The following is a 16215-nucleotide window of genomic DNA, read 5'->3' on the forward strand; positions in this document are numbered from 1 at the left end:
AAGAAAACTATCAACATATGCACCGAGGGCAAATATGACTCTGCTTAGCTTTTTTTTTTTTTTTTGGTTGAGTCTCATGGCTTTCAGGATCTTAGTTCCCTGACCAGGGATTGAACCTGGGCCTCCTGCAGTAGAAGTGTGGAGTTCTAACCACTGGATGGTCAGAGAATTCCCGACTCTGCTTAGTTTCTGACATTATCGGTATCTATCTAGAGGATATCTCAGTGATGGCCGTGAAGCATCATAAGATCATTTGACTCCAAAAATGGACACAATAGGTTTGCTGTGTTTTTTCCCTCAAGGGTCCCCAGTGGGGTAAAGATCTGAGAGTATGTGTGACGGCCTAAAGATTTCGTCTGCCAATACAGGAGACTGGGTCCGGAAGATCCCCTGGAGGAGGGCATGGCAACCCACTCCAGTATTCTTGTCTGGAGAATCCTATGGACAGAGAAGCTGGCGGGTTCCGGTCCATAGGGTTGCAGAGTCTGACTCAACTGAAGTGACTTAACATGCACACATGACTGCCTGCTGCATCTTCTGGTGGCAACCTGGAATTCTCCATTGTAGATGAGACTATTTACATTTTTTATTTTTTTCCATTCAGGGCCTTTACTGCCAGCATCCCTCCCTGAATATTCTTCATTCTGTATCACAAGGTTTTGGAGAAATATGAAGTGGCTGCTTCTCCCCCAAAGACAGGAGTCTTTGATTTCATTTTCATGATAGGAAATTTTACCTTTCAATTTTAAGACTATTTTCCAACGAAGGAGCTGGAACAAAATGGTTTGGAACATTTTGTTAACCCTCAAGCAGAATACTCAAAACAACACAATCACCTTCTTCCTGGGCATCTACTTAATTGGAATTTTATTGTAATTCCAAACTCCCTTCTCAACTTTTGCTGAGATTTTTTTTCCCCCGAGTACTGTGCCACTCAGCTTTCGGCTTGCAGTTCTGACTGGGGAGTGAACCTGGGCCCATCGGCAGTGAAAGTGTAGAGTCCTCACCACTGGATCTCCAGGGACTTCCTTGACTGAGATTTCTGAGGAGGAAAGAAAGTGCAGAGATCTGGGCATCTAAGTCTGCCTCCTCGGTGGCCTGATTCAATGCAGAACTGTTCAGTTCCCAGCTTGGCTGGCTGTCGCGGAGGCCTTGGTCTTTGTGGAGTAAGAGGAGAAGGAAATTAAAAGCCCTTATTTCCTTTTTTTATCCCACTAGAGGCTATATAGGAGCTTCCCTAGTAGCTCAGTTGATAAAGAATCCGCCTGCAATGCGGGAGACCTGGGTTCGATCCCTGGGTGGGGAAGATCCCTTAGGGGAACGTATGGCAATCAGTCCAGTATTCTTGCCTAGAGACTCCCCATGGACAGAGGTGCCTGGCAGGCTACGGTCCATGGGGTCGCCAAGAGTTGGACACGATTGAGCGACTGAGCACAGCACAGCACAGAGGCTATATAATCTAGAAATTATGATCATGAGCTTTGAAGTTGGAATGGTCTGATTTAAGTCTTGGCTCTGATATTTAACAGCTTGGGTAGTAGTGCTTGGGTAGTAGTAGTCTTGGGTAAAGTGCTTAACCTCTCTGAGCCTCAAGTTTCCCATCCATAGAAATGGGGGCAAGAACAATACTTGCATTATGAGAGTTGTTACAAGGATTAAATAAAACAATACAGGTAATGTGTTAAGATTCACAGACAGTGCTCAGAATGAGGTATAATCCCCACGGTCTCCCTCCTGTAAGATCACTTAGACCTGATGTGCCCTTCTCTTCCACAACCTGAGTTCTGAAGGGCTGCTACCAGAGGGAGGTACATGAGTAAAGGAGGAGATGAAGGGATAAGATGTTTTAGCGATGGAATTCCACCCAAAGGTCAACTCATCTGTTCCTCTGTTTCCAGCAGGATGATGTCCCTGGAAGATTGAAGTCTCTCCTATTTTTAAGATCTGTCAAAACTGATGTCCCAGTTTCTCTTACCACACCCAAGAAAAAAAAAAAAGTTAAAAAAAAATCTACTACAGATACTTGAACATGAGAGACAGAGAGAGAGAAAGAGAGAATGAGAATTTTCTGCTGTAATTTTCCATCCTGCTGGTTTTTAGGTGCTGCCATATGAAATCTCTGAAGTGGAGATTCTCATCAGCCTTCCCGGGGCCCAAGGACACACAGTTCTGGCTATAAATGGTGCCAGTTTTGGTGGGGGAGCTGCTGCCACTTTATCTGGGCCCAATAAACCTTATCAAACTGCTGTGCAGCCAGCCTTCAGCACTAAGTGGAAATGCTTGGAGCCCAACGCTGGCACTCAGCCCAAAGCCTCGCCTGCCTGCCTCCTTTTTTGTTACCTTCACCACCTCTTAAATTCGGGCATTAATCTCTCTTTAACACTTACTAACAAGGGCCGGGCTTTTTAATGGGTCGAGTTTATGAAGCAAGGGAGATTTTCACATAGTGTGAGTATGGCATGGAGGTTGGGGGGGAGGGGTCCAGGGCCACAGAGGATTTCTTCTTTCCCACTGTTTCCCCAGAGAGTCTCCCTGCCTCTGATTGAGGATTAATAGGAGATTAGATCAGGGGTTAATTGTGTGCTTCGCCTCTTACTGCACCCAGGAGCGGCTGGTAGGTGGATGTGGAGAGCGGGAGCAACCTTCGGAAGGTACTATCTAGGCAGAAGCTAAATGCTTCAGTTAAATGCTTCCTTCTATTTCCCTGGTGAAGCACTAGGACCATCCTCTCTTCTTCCATCTCTCTCCTCTTGTTCTCCTTGAGGATCAGTTCTTTTTTAAAAATTGAATTATAGTTGATTTACAATATTGTGTTAGCTTTAGGTGCATAGCAAAGTGATGCAGTTATACATATATTTAGATTTTTTCCATTACAGGTCATTACAAGATACTTAATATAGTTCCGTGTGTGTGTGTGTGTGTGTGTGTTAGTGTCTCAGTTGTGTCCGACTCTGCAACCCCATGGACTGTGGCCCACCAGGCTCCTCTGTCCATGGAATTCTCCAGGCAAGAATACTGGGGTGGGGAGCCATTCCCTTTCCCAGGGGACCTTCCCCACCCCGGGATTGAACCTGGGTCTCCTGCACTGCAGGCAGATTCTTTACCGTCTGAGCCAACCAGAAAGCCCTATAGTTACCTGTCCTCGTCGTCATGAAGTCGCTCAGTTGTCCGACTGGTTGCAACCCCACGGACTGTAGCCTACTAGGCTCCTCCCTCCATGGGATTCTCCAGGCAAGAGTACTGGAGTGGCCATTTCCTTCTCCAGGGGATCTTCCCAACCCAGGGATCGAACCTGGGTCTTCTGCATTCCAGGCAGACGCTTTAACCTCTGAGCCATTTGTACTACACAGTAAATCCTTGTTGTTTATCACACCAGTTCTTTCTCAACTTTCCTTAAATTTCTTTCTTATTACAGACTGTAGACCTTAGCTAGAAAAGCAGCCCTATCATAGATTGCTCTTTATTGTTCATCAGAATACCCAGGGACTGGGTTTTCCCTGGCATCCGTCAGACACTGCGGTGTTGTCTGCTCTCAGAGGAAAACTAACTCCCTTTCTTCACTTTCAAGTGGCTTCTCTCTGGTCTTCTCTACCCCGACTCCTGCAGGCAGGTCTGAGCACTTTTCCTGCGAGCAGCAGACAGGGGCGGGCTTGCTGGGATGGAGCTGCCTGTTCTCGGGACTGGTCCATTAGCAGCTCTTGTGAACCCGGATCAGTTTTGATGGAAACTCTGGCCAGCTGGCCTTGCCAGGCCGGAAGTGCATTTTTGCCTCTAGCGGGCCTCTGCTATCTTCCAAGGCGCTTCAATTCTTGGGGCCTGACCCTCGGTTTGGGGCAGTGCCAGAGGGCGAATCGGGATATGCTCATGCGTGAGTCCGGTGGGAAACCTTTGACCCACCCCCTTGTCAGGGACAGAGTGTGGGGACTCCGGATTCAGTGATTGAAGCCCCGCGTTGCGAAGATCGTATGACCTCCAGGGACGACTGTCTGGAGACCCAGCGAGGGCGCTCTCCACCACTACCCTCACCATAGCCGGAAGTCAAGGTGTGTGCCCAGAAAAAGGGCGTTTTCCACCTCTCGCCCACCACCTTCGCCAAGTTCCAAGGAAAGGGTGAAGACGGGGGCTCTCCGCAGCCCGCGGAAGGGCGCATGTCTTCTGGTTGTTCTACGGCTTCCTGACCTCAGCTGCGCCCTCTAAAGTGGAGGGGTCAGCAGAGAGGAGGCACTTTGGAGAGCCTGGAGCTTCCCGAACTGAGTGCAGTTCTTGCGGAACTGCTTCCAGCCAAGGTTCCCTGGGGGACGGGGGCGGGGGGAAGGCGGGAGCCGCGGCGCAAGGGAGGGTTGGCGGGGGGTGGGGTGGGGAAGTCTAGGGGATGCTCAAGACTGGGAAGAAAAGTTTCCCTCGCGCCTCGATCTTGGCCTCCAGAGGTCGCGACAGCTAAAATGGGGGCGTCTCCCCTCGACGACAGATCCCCGCGGGAGCCTCTGTCACTCGGTTCACCCGGACCCGCGAACTCTGCGCCTGGAGGCGAATCGCAGTCTGGATGCTCATAAGGCCTGGAGGCCCCAAAGCGCTGGGCTTGGGTACCATGAAAACGAGCTTCTAAAGACGACGCCGGGGTCCAGGGGTGCCGTCCCGAGCCCCGAGAAAAAAGTGAAAGGCGAGATGACACGCACTCATGGGGCAAACGTTGGGAGAAAAAATTCCGAGCCTGGAAGCAGCAGGGAAACACAAAACCTGTTCCCACTGGAGATTAAAATTCTGGGGGTTGAAGATGGGGGCAGCGCCCCTCATCTGCACTGCCCTCACCGAGGCGCCCAAATCCCTGGTGCGCCTCTCTACGAGCTCCTCCTTCTCTCCTCTCCGCCTGGCCGGTGAGCTGCGCCCGCCAGCGCCCCAGCAGCAGCTAGATGTCAGGCGAAGCCCGGAGCGCGGCGCGCGGGGAAGGGAGGGGATTGCAGGGGAGGGAGGGGTGGGGCGGAGAGCGCGCGCGGGCTCGGCCAGTGCGGGGGGTGGGCGGGCTGAGCCGGGGGACTGCGCGGGAGGGGGAGGGGAGGGGGAGGGAAGGGGGGCAGCTGTGGGCAGGGAGCCGGGCTCGGCCGCCAGCACTAAAGATGGAGAGGCGCCGGGGCCTCGCAGGGGAGGGGGCTCGGCGTTGACGTGGGACGCGGCGGAGGCGCCGCAGCCGGTGGTGATTTGCTAACCTCGCAGCACAGAGGAGTTGAGGGCGATGAGAGCGGGTACTGCGAACTGCCGGGCGATGCCGCCGCTACCGCCGTGATACCGAGAGCAACAGTTCCCCAGCAACACCCCTCCCAGACAGAGGCACACACCCCCAAGAGGCACGCACACCCACCCCACGGCACCCGGCTTGGCAGTGGTGAGTTGGGGGCCAGGGAGAGGCGCACCGCCCAGAGATAGCTGTGCGCCCGGGCGCCCCAGGGCTGGAGAGGTCTGGGGGGGCGCGCTCGCTTCGGCCACTCGACCGCTGGGCTTCTGCCTTATTTTGTTCGGTTTGTTCGGTTCCTGCTGCTGCAGCCGTCGCCGCCGGCGGTTGGGGGTCGGCTGGAAGGGGGAGCCCTGGCTGTCAGCTTGGGCGCAGTTGCCTCCCCAACCCTTCCACTCCAGGGCACAGTCGGGGTGAGAGGTGGGGAGCAGAGCGGTCTGAGGGGCCGGGGGGCACAAACGGAGGGCTGGGAATAGGAGGCTTTGTACCACCAGGGGCCGGCGGAGGAGCCGGGAGCCTGTGGGTGCTCATATGTATGCCGACCGGTGCGCGGGCGCGAGATAGGGCTGTGGTTTATTTGTGTGTTTATTCGCCCGCCAGCTGGGAAGCTAGGATCGGAGGAGTGGTTTTGGGGGCAGAGGGGAGCCGGACTGGGAGTCACTTGGGTTTTGTTTCTCTTTGGAAAACGTGGTGGGCTCCTTTTTCTTGATTGGACTTGATCCCCCAGGTTTTGGGGGGAGGGGCTCCGTGGTGGAGCGCTGGAGTGTCTCCACCGCTCCGGGCCCTCCTCGGCTCTCGGCGGGACCGGCCGTGGCGCCGGAGCTCGCTGTGCGCTCCCGGCCGCGCTCGGTGGGTGCTCCGCTCTGCACCTGATGCGTTCGGGATGCCTTTCCCACCCCGGCGCGCCGTCAGTTCGTTCTCACAGCCCCTCGAACACTCCCGCACGCGCTCGAAATGCGCAAGATCTCGCCGGCCCGCGCACCGGCTGGAACGCACAGACGCGCTCAGCACAGACTCGCTGGCCGCTCCCCGGAACGCTCGCAACGTGCCTGGGCCGGGCGCGCCTGCTGCTGGCGCCACCCGCCCGAGGCCGGGGACCTTGTCCGTCGCTCGCGGGGATCCCCGCCCTGGGTCGGAGAGAGGGCCCTCAGATCCCTTCTCGTCTTTCCTCCCACAACTCGTTGTCGGGCTTTTGTGCTTCCCCTTCGCCTCAAGGCGAGTCCGCCTTCTCGCCTGTCTCGCCCCGGCGTTCGGCCCGCCTGAACTCTTGCCTTAAGCCCGGGTCTCTTTCGCTTTTCTTCTTTCCTAACCCGGCTCTCTTTCTCGTTGCCATCTGGCTTCCCCGGAAAAGTTGCTTCCCCAAGTTTGCTGAAGTCGTCTCCAAGTCTCCGTAGGGGGTGGCTGGAAACAGGGTGGGGGGTGAGGGGCGGGAAGGTGTGAGAGCGCGATCGATCCCCGGAGCTCGAGCTGGTTAGCGCTGGCTTTCCGCCGTGACGAGGGGCACGGCGCTGCAGCCAGCACCAGCCGGCTCCCGGGCGCCGAGCCGCGGGTTTCGGGGATGGCTGATCAGGGCACCCTGATTTCCTTCAGAACCTACGGTGCTTGCTTTGGGGAAGGAATTCGGGTAGACCAGCTTCCATTCTTTCGATTCCTACCCCCTAGTTCTCTGAAGCCCAAAGTCTGCGGGGAAAGCGCATGGTGGCAAGGCGCTTGTGAATGGTCACCGCCCCCCCACCATGGCCTCCGTTCTCACCCCAGGATGGGGAGCAAAAGTGTCTTCTTGATTGACTGTCCTGTTAACCCTTTCTGAGTAAGATTTGTGGTTCTGGAGTCAATAGGGTTCCTTTTGGGAGCGGAGGCCAGCAGTGTTCCAAGAGGAAGAGCCCTTGCTCTGCGTTGCTCCCAATTGATTTCACAGCAATATTGGCCACAGCAAGGCCGAGGCTGGGAGGAACCTGGGCCTGTGAGATCTTTCAGACACGCTTTAGACTGGTTTGGGAGACCCAGAGCCCTGTTACTGATCCCAAACAGCACTTGGAGAGAGGCCTTTGTCTCCAGCTCAGTCTTCCCTTCATGCTGGTAACTCACACCATAGATGCTGGTGCCAGTATAACCTCTCAGCCCTCTGAGCCAGGTCTAGCAGTCAAGCATCAATTCCTCTTCGGGTCATGGGACTTGCCCATTCCCGGGAGCCTGTGGGAGACACTGGAAGTTTGGGTTCCCAGCACATGCACTCCTGGGTTTAGGGGTGCATGTTTCCTAGGATCTCTCTGTAGGTCCTTCAATACCTAGCCTGCATATTACAGATCTTCCTCACTACTGGGCACTTGTGGGTAGGAGATAAGTGCAACACATTATGTAAGTGTGGCACATTATGTAAGTGTGGACATGTGTGCTTGGGGCTTCCCAGGTAGCGCAGTGGTAAAGAACCGCCTGCCGATGCAGGAGATGCAGGAGACATGGGTTCAACCCCTGGGTGGGGAAGATCCGCTGGAGGCGGAAATGGCAACGCACTCTAGTAGTCTTGCCTGGAAAACTCCTTGGTCAGGAGCCTGGCAGGCTACAGTCATGGGGTCGCAAAGAGTTGGACACGACTGAGCATGCATGCACACATGTGTGTTAACTGTTTCTACTTCTCTGGCTGGTGCATGCACACATACATGCACACTACACAGTTGAGATTTTGGATTACTTATACAATCACTTTGAGGTACCCATGATTGGGACTGAGCCAAGCTAGTACATAGACTATGTGTGTGTACTTCTCTTAGGGCCTAAGCAGAGGGTCAGGGCGTGGGTTCATCAGCCCTTTGCAACCCTGAGAAGAGTGGAAGGGCAGAGGCCCAGGAAGGCATTAACTGAGGGTGAAAAGGTGGGCTGGAGGAGGAGAACCTTGCCTGTAGATTTCTCTGAGCTGCTACTCTAGGCTGCTAGCCCCTGCTAGGCTGGGTGTGTTGTTCCTGGGGCTACCACAATGAGGCAGGATTTAGAGAAACTTCGTTTTGAAGATGAGATTTGCTGCACGGGGTATTCAAAGTAAAATTGAGTGCTTACACTGACTAGAAGAGGGGGTTAAATTCTTACTCATTTAAATTAAGCACTGGGCATTTTCTCACAATCAATGTTGACTTTGCACAGGAGCCCCCCACACTCAGATTTAAAGAAAGCTCAGGACTCAAAAGACTCCATTGTAATTTTCATTTTACTTCTTCTAACAGATGTCATAGACCAGTGAATTAGGCATGTGCTACATAGCAGAACCTTCTTTTTACTCCCATCATCCTTGGGCCTGTAAAAGCAGTCATGTAGATTTCTAGGAAGCCCTTTCCCTCTATTAAAATCTCCAGGACTGTCTTGCTGCAGGTTTGGGTCAGGGGCTATTGATTGAATTCTTACTTTTAGGGACAGTAACTAATCTATCTTTTGTTCTTGCATCTCTTTTGCCTCTTTCCCCATTTCTTCCCTCTAGCCCTTGCCATTGGCCCAGAAAACACACCCTGCCCCGCCACGCAGAGCCAGGAAGGAAAGAAAGCCTCATGCCTAAGCCTCGGGGAGCACCATGGATCTGACAAAGATGGGCATGATCCAGCTGCAGAACCCCAGCCACCCCACGGGGCTCCTGTGCAAGGCCAACCAGATGAGGCTGGCCGGGACGCTGTGTGATGTGGTCATCATGGTGGACAGCCAGGAGTTCCATGCCCACCGGACTGTGCTGGCCTGCACCAGCAAGATGTTTGAGATCCTCTTCCACCGCAACAGCCAGCACTATACTCTGGACTTCCTGTCTCCCAAGACCTTCCAGCAGATTCTGGAGTATGCATACACGGCCACGCTGCAAGCCAAGGCAGAGGACTTGGATGACCTGCTGTATGCCGCCGAGATCCTGGAGATCGAGTACCTGGAGGAGCAGTGCCTGAAGATCCTGGAGACCATCCAGGCCTCAGATGACAATGACACGGAGGCCACCATGGCGGAGGGCGGGGCCGAGGAGGAAGAGGACCGCAAGGCGCGCTACCTGAAGAACATCTTCATCTCGAAGCATTCCAGCGAGGAGAGTGGCTATGCCAGTGTGGCGGCCCAGAGCCTCCCTGGGCCCATGGTGGACCAGAGCCCTTCCGTCTCCACCTCATTTGGCCTTTCAGCCATGAGTCCCACCAAGGCAGCGGTGGACAGTCTGATGACCATAGGACAGTCTCTCCTGCAGGGGGCTCTTCAGCCGCCCGCTGGGCCCGAGGAGCCGACCCTGGCTGGGGGTGGGCGGCACCCCGCGGTGGCCGAGGTGAAGCCGGAGATGATGCAGGTGGATGAGGTGCCTGGCCAGGAAAGCCCTGGGACTGTGGAGTCTAGCATCTCAGCTGGGATGGGGGACAAGGTGGAAGAAAGGGGCAAGGAAGGGCCCGGGACCCCTACTCGGAGCAGTGTCATCACCAGCGCCAGGGAGCTGCACTACGGACGTGAGGAGAGTACTGAGCAGCTGCCGCCTCCGGTCGAGGCCGGCCAGGGGCCCCCCGGCCGACTGGAGCCCCCTGCGCACCCAGCTGAGAAGCACCTGGGCCTCTACTCCGTGTTGCCCAACCACAAGGCCGATGCCGTGCTCAGCATGCCGTCCTCGGTGACCTCGGGCCTCCACGTGCAGCCTGCCCTGGCTGTCTCCATGGACTTCAGCACCTACGGGGGTCTGCTGCCCCAGGGCTTCATCCAGCGGGAGCTGTTCAGCAAGCTGGGGGAGCTGGCCGTGGGCATGAAGGCCGAGAGCCGCAGCGTCGGGGAGCAGTGCAGTGTGTGTGGCGTGGAGCTTCCTGACAACGAGGCTGTGGAGCAGCACAGGTAGGCCCCTCTGCGCCCGTCACCTGCTGCCCGAATTTCTGGCCTCGGCCCTGCCTTTGTTCCCAGCTGTCCCCTAGTCCTGGGGCCTGGCTCCCTTGTTCTCTTTGCTATTTGTGAAAAACCACTTGAGGGGATCACTTTTCAGGTCTGTTGAGAGAGCTTTGAGTCTTTCCTGAACACAGGGGAACTTACGCGCCCAGTTCCTTTTTTTAAAAAAAATTTGATTTTTATTTATTAATTTTTAGATCATGTCAGGTGGCCTACAGAATCTTAGTTCCCTGACCGAGGATTGAACTTCCGCCTTCAGTAGGAGGACTGCCAGGGAATTCCTTTTGCCCAGTCTTTACTAAGCTCTTTGCGCTCTTTTTGCATTTGGGCTCCCGTTTTGCTTTTCCTGCTGTTGGGTCTTTTCTCCTCTGCCTGGAGAGAGTCCTAAAGTGGAGGGAGGGAAAGGTGGGGTGAGGAGGAAGGGCCCACAGCCGGGGTCTGGCCACTCTGCCCGGTTTCAGGTACCTGAGTTCCCCTGCGGGGGTTCCTGCCAAGGCCGGCAGCTCAGGAGAAGGGGAGGGGCTGGAGTCTGCTTAGACCCAAGAGCAGCTGCAGGTTCCAACCGTTGTTCCTGGTGAACCTTCATCACCAGGAATGTTGCCTCCTCTCCCTTTTCATTCTCTGTCCTTGTAAACACGTTTCAGGGGAGCTGATTTACATTCAAGGGAGAAGGATGGGTATGAGAAACATTGGTTTTGCAGCCTGCAGTCTTATTCTTAACCCATCCCTACTCACATTGAATTGAATACCACTTTGGGCCAGCATCGGCTTCCCTCTGGCTTCTGTTTCCTTCTCTGTGAAATAGCTTTTATGACATGCCTGCTTCAAATGTTTTTCGTGGAGTCATATCTTTGTTAACGGCAGTTTTCCCAGGTAGATGATGTTCTTGTTCATAGGGAGATAATAAGACCTTTTTTCAGGGTCAGGTAGATACCGAGAGGCAGAGCTGGATTCAAGTTCAGGTCTTAACCTTCTTGCACTTTGCTGCCTCTCGGAGTTATTCAGTCCGAAAGAGTGTCTTGTCTGCACAACGAAGGGTTTTGAAATTGCTCATCAGAAGTGGAGTAAACACAGAGGGAATCTGCAGTGAGTTTGATGTGCCCATCACATTACCCTCCAGTTCCTGGGTCAGGCGAGGGGTGTTAAGAAATCCAGTTTCTCTTTGTCATCTGTAATAACATTTCCCTGCACACTCTCTTGCCTGCTGTGCTGCAGATCTTGGGTGGATTCTTCACTTTTGTACTCCTCTCCTCGCTGCCCTCCCAATTCTTCTGTTTACCATTCAGGAGGGGCTGTAGGGGAGAGGAGGTGGGGGCATGAAGTTGGAGGCACCTGGAGATCATCTGATTCCACCAAGCTGAGTCAGAACCTCCTCCAACACTGCTTAATCAGATATTCTGAGACTTACCTTTTGGAAAGTGCCACTGAGCTCCACGTAGCCGATTCTCTTCCGGTCGGGTGCGAAAAATAACCGCCACTAAGGTGTGTCTTCATGACGCTTGTACTGCTCAGAAACAGGCCGAGGTTGTGTTTGTTTTTGCTCACACTTTCCTAAAGAGGAAACCCGCTCCCCAGACTTGACCAGATACATTGATCGCCTTCTCCGGATGTGAATTATTTCAGTTATGTGCTATGAGAAACGGGGTATAGTGGAAAGTAATTTTAAAATGGAGATTTCATTGACGTATAACGGTTTCAGGTATATAATGATTCGGTATTGGAATATTTTATGAAATGATCACTATGGTAAGTTGACTTAGTTAAAGTCCATCACTTTAGATAGAGAATTTTTTTTCTTAAGCACTTCTAAGATCTACTCTTTTAGCAACTTTCATTATGTAATGCAGTGTTGTTAAATATAGTGATCATGTTGTGTGTTATAACCCCAGGACTCATTTATTTTTTGACTGCCTTTGACTACCTTTTCCCGTTTTCCACAACCCCAGTGCCCTGGAAAGTAGGGTTTTTTTTTTTCCTGGCTTCTTCCTGGGTCCTTTTTGCCTCTCTTTACCTGAGAGGGCTGCAAAAGATAAAAACTCTCCCAGGAGTTTTCTGTGGGACCCTTGTTCCTCTGGGGAGAGCTGGAGGGTTGGCTGTGTTCTACACCCCCCTCCTCACCAGAGCATGGGTAACAGAACTAGCCATGTCTAGCACTGAGAGCTTGGCAACCTTATGTAACCTTTCTGAGTCTTGCTTTACTTTCTTTATAATGGAGGTGTTCTGCAGGGTGGGGTGATGGATTAACGAAGTAACATCCAGAAACCCCTGGAGCCGCGACTGGCACTTAGTAACCAAGAGGGTGAGGGCTGGACCCTCAGTCCCCCACCTGGCTTGGGTCTCATCTCTGCTTCGCCCTCGCAGCTCTGAGTGCTACGGTGCCTGCCATCAAGGGGTTGAGTTGGCTGGGAGGTGGTGCAAAGGATGTCGCTGTCCTTCTGAGCTTGTGATGGTGAGCCGCCGGTCCTGGCATCCTTGGCGTTGTGCCCTGGGCTGCTGACACTGGAGAATGTGCTATTGACTGAGGGTGGAAAGTGGGCTGCCGCCGCCCCAGAGGCTGGAGCCTGGGGCTGTGCCCTGGGTGGAAAGCTGTGGGGTCCGAGGAGACCAGGGACGGAGAGAATGTTCCCGCATGCTTTCCTCCCTCGCTCTCACTGGCAGCCCCTGGCTCCCTATCTGACACGCTCTCAGGAGGCTTCACCTCTCTCCCTGTCTCTCAGACCTCCAGGATGAAGGTGCTGCTTCCCGATTTCCTACTGTTCTCTTGTGTAAAGCTGCCAGCATAACACAAACAAAAAAGTCAAGACAAAAGAATCAGAGTGGGAGATTCTGATGTCAGGAGGCTGTGAACGTGATAGCGATGAACATGATGAAGTAACAGACCACAGGATTGATTTTATTTTGTTGGTAAGCCAGTAGGCTAGAGCGTTGGTAAAGGTTAGGTACCTGCTGGCGGTAGTTGCTTTTCTTCTTGCGGGGTGGGGGTGGCAGGTGATGGGCAGAAGGGCACAGAGAGGAAGGAGGGGGAGAGTGCAGGGAAGGGAGGCAGGCAGGAAGGTGTGTGATATAATCACATCAGTGTGCTTTGCTTGTGACTTGGTTCCAAGCTGGGGAGAGGGGAGCCTGTTGGGGTGACAGACAGTTGGAGTGAAACTTTGTAAAGTTACAGTCCCTGCAGTGCACGGTAAGATGTAAAAGCAGTGTCAGATGTAGCCTGATGGATTGATGGAAAGCCCACACAGAGATGCTACCTGGGTAAATCAAATGGGGCTTACCTGCCTAAAGGATCCGGAAGGAAGTCAGAACAGAGGGCCTGCTGGATAAGCAGATCTGTCTCCAGGCAGATACAGGAGCAAGTGCTGGGTTCTAAAACCTCCCCAGCAGGCTCACATCGCAGAAGATAATGTCTGAGGGAGGGAGAGTCTCTTTGGGAAGGTTGGACTCTCCTTTAAATTTCCCTGGTGGCTTAGAGGATAAAGAATCTGCCTGCAGTGCGGGAGACCTGGGTTCAATCCCGGGGCTAGGAAGATCCCCTGGAGAAGGGAATGGCAACCCACTCCAGAATTCTTGCCTGGAGGATTCTGTGGACAGAGGAGCCTGGAGGGCCCCAGTCCATGGGGTCTCAAGAGTCAGACACGACTGAGTGAACTAGCACTTTGTTGAAGCTTGATCTCTGTTCTGTCTCCTTCTCTCCCTGAAAGGCTGGGCCTGCTCTGCATGTCACCTTGTCTGGATCTGATCTGGGGACCAGCTGAACTAGGCCAGGTGCACAGTCTCCTTCTCAGAGCCACGTACATGTGATAAGATTATCGGGAATAATGTGATTGACTTAGGAGTCAACACAACCCTCCTGGGCCTCAGTCTCCCCAGGCTCATGAGCCTAAGTCTTCTTTCTTTTTTATGGCCATGCTGCATGGCTTGAGGTATCTTAGTTCCCTGACCATGGATTGAACCCTCGTGCCTCCTACAGTGGAAGCGAGTAGTCCTGACATGCTGGACTGCCAGGGAATTCCCAGCCTGGTCTTAATACGTTTCTGAATTAAAGTGCCACAGAATCAGGGTGGGATCTGGCTTCCAAGGAACCTCTGGATCTCCTGCAGACAAGCCCTCGGATCAGCACTGCGTGTCCTGCATACACACAGGAGGACCTCTTGTTTGGTTCTTGCAAGCATGTTCAGAAACCCCAGAGGTGGTCCCAGCCCTGTCTCTGCCCTCAGGACTGCAGCCCTGTTCAGAGGCTCCCCAGGCCAGGTCTAGAGTGCATGACCATGTTGCAGAGCCATCAGGTCCTGTCTGGCCCTTGCCTTGGCCTCTTCAGGTGGGCAGCTGCATGGTTTTCAGTGGTTGACCATGTAGAGGGCTGGTAACTGCTGACCTTGGCTTAGGCCACTTGGAGAATTTAGTTGTTGCCCTGAATTCTTGGTCCCTTCTCATCATTCTGCCAGCTTTAGGCACTGCTGAAGTCATACCAGATTCTATTTGGAAAAGAGCATCCAGTGGGGTAATGATAGCCACAGTAGTAATATTTATTTTTAAAATGTACTTACATTTATTTTTATTTATATATTTTTTGACTACACCGTGCAGTATGCAGGATTTTAGTTTCTCAACCAGGGACTGAACTCATGCCCTCTGCAATGGAAGCGCAGATTCTTAACCACTGGACCACCCGGGAAGTCCCAGCAGTAATGTTAATAATGCCTTTTATCAGTTGTCCCACTTTTTCCTTTGCAAAGCACCTGTTTTAAAAATATTTATTTATTTTTGGCTATGCTGGGTCTTTGATGCTGTGTGGACTTTTCTCTCGGAGAAGGCAATGGCACCCACTCCAGTACTCTTGCCTGGAAAATCCCATGGACGGAGGAGCCTGGTAGGCTGCAGTCCATGGGGTCGCTAAGAGTCGGACACGACTGAGAGACTTCCCTTTCACTTTTCACTTTCATGCATTGGAGAAGGAAATGGCAACCCACTCCAGTGTTCTTGCCTGGAGAATCCCAGGGACGGGGGAGCCTGGTGGGCTGCCGTCTATGGGGTCGCACAGAGTCGGACACAACTGAAGCGACTTAGCAGCAGCAGCAGCAGGACTTTTTTCTAGAGATGGTGATCAGGAGCTGCTCTTCGTTGCAGTGCACAGGCTTCTCATTGTGGCGGCTTCTCCAGTCGTGGGGCTTGGTCTTCGGGGTCACGGGCTTCAGTAGTTGCAGCACATGGGCCTGGTAGTTGCGGTTCCTGGGCTCCAGAGCGCAGGCTCAATAGTTGTGGCGCGTGGGCTTGGTTTCTCTGTGGCATGTGGGGTCTTCCCATACCAGGCCTCGAACCTGTGTCTACTGCATCGGCAGGTGGATTCTTAGCTCCTGAGCCACCAGGGAAGCCCCTGCAAAGCACCTTTAATGACTTTGTCTCTCTTAACCTCCCAGCCTCCCCGTAGGGGGTGCAGATCTCTCATTCCATACTGCTGATGGTGAAGTCTGAGAACCTCTGAAAGCTAAAAAGGCTTTGTGTAAGTTTGCAGCGCGCTCATTTAGTGGCAAAACCTGGTCTAAACTGATGTGAGGCTATATTTATCTCGCCTGTTTTGAATATTCGTATGTTTTGCTGCAAAAATATTAATGTGTTTGATTACGGAGTGGTTCCCTAGACTTCCCTGGGCCTGGTGAACACTCAAGGCCCATAGTACCTTTTTAAAATCTGAACAGTTCAGATTTCCAAAGCACCAAGGATTTGGGTGAGGGATTGTCACCGTCATCAGCTCCAACTTACAGATGAGGAAAATGGGCTTTGAGTGAGTAAGTGACATGCCCAAGGTCACATAGCTGTCTATAAATGGCTAGAGACAGGAGCTCGGCTCGCCTTCTAATTCGCAGTCCCGGGTGCTCCAGGCCAGGCCATATAAGCACATGGGCATTGCCATTCTAGGTCAGATCCATCTGACCTAGTCTTTGGGCGCCAATACCATCCCGAAGATACCACCGTCGGAGCCTGCAACTCTCCCCCTTGACGTCAATCCTAAAGGTCAGGTGGAGCCCGGCTTCTCTTAATAGCTATTTATGGCTGCTCTGTCATTCACAGATTTGCCCAAATCCTTTCTGAAACCATTTCTGTTTCCAGGAAGTATC

The 16215-nt window shown here is 53.2% G+C and overlaps 1 protein-coding gene across 4 annotated transcripts in view; it reads left to right on the forward strand.

Moving 5' to 3' along the window:
- The first annotated feature begins 3771 nt into the window (after positions 1-3771).
- The window catches only part of ZBTB16 (zinc finger and BTB domain containing 16), a 204785-nt gene continuing 192341 nt past the window's right edge, over positions 3772-16215 (forward strand). Inside the window, exons 1-2 of one of the 4 annotated variants that reach the window (XM_005215850.5) lie at positions 3772-4043; positions 8697-10054. In XM_005215850.5, the coding sequence (XP_005215907.1) occupies positions 8787-10054 (1268 nt within the window). In that variant the 5' untranslated portion in view covers positions 3772-4043; positions 8697-8786. 4 annotated transcript variants of the gene reach the window in all.

This window comes from Bos taurus, chromosome 15, assembly GCF_002263795.3.
Source record: "Bos taurus isolate L1 Dominette 01449 registration number 42190680 breed Hereford chromosome 15, ARS-UCD2.0, whole genome shotgun sequence".
NCBI classification, from domain to species: Eukaryota; Metazoa; Chordata; class Mammalia; order Artiodactyla; family Bovidae; genus Bos; species Bos taurus.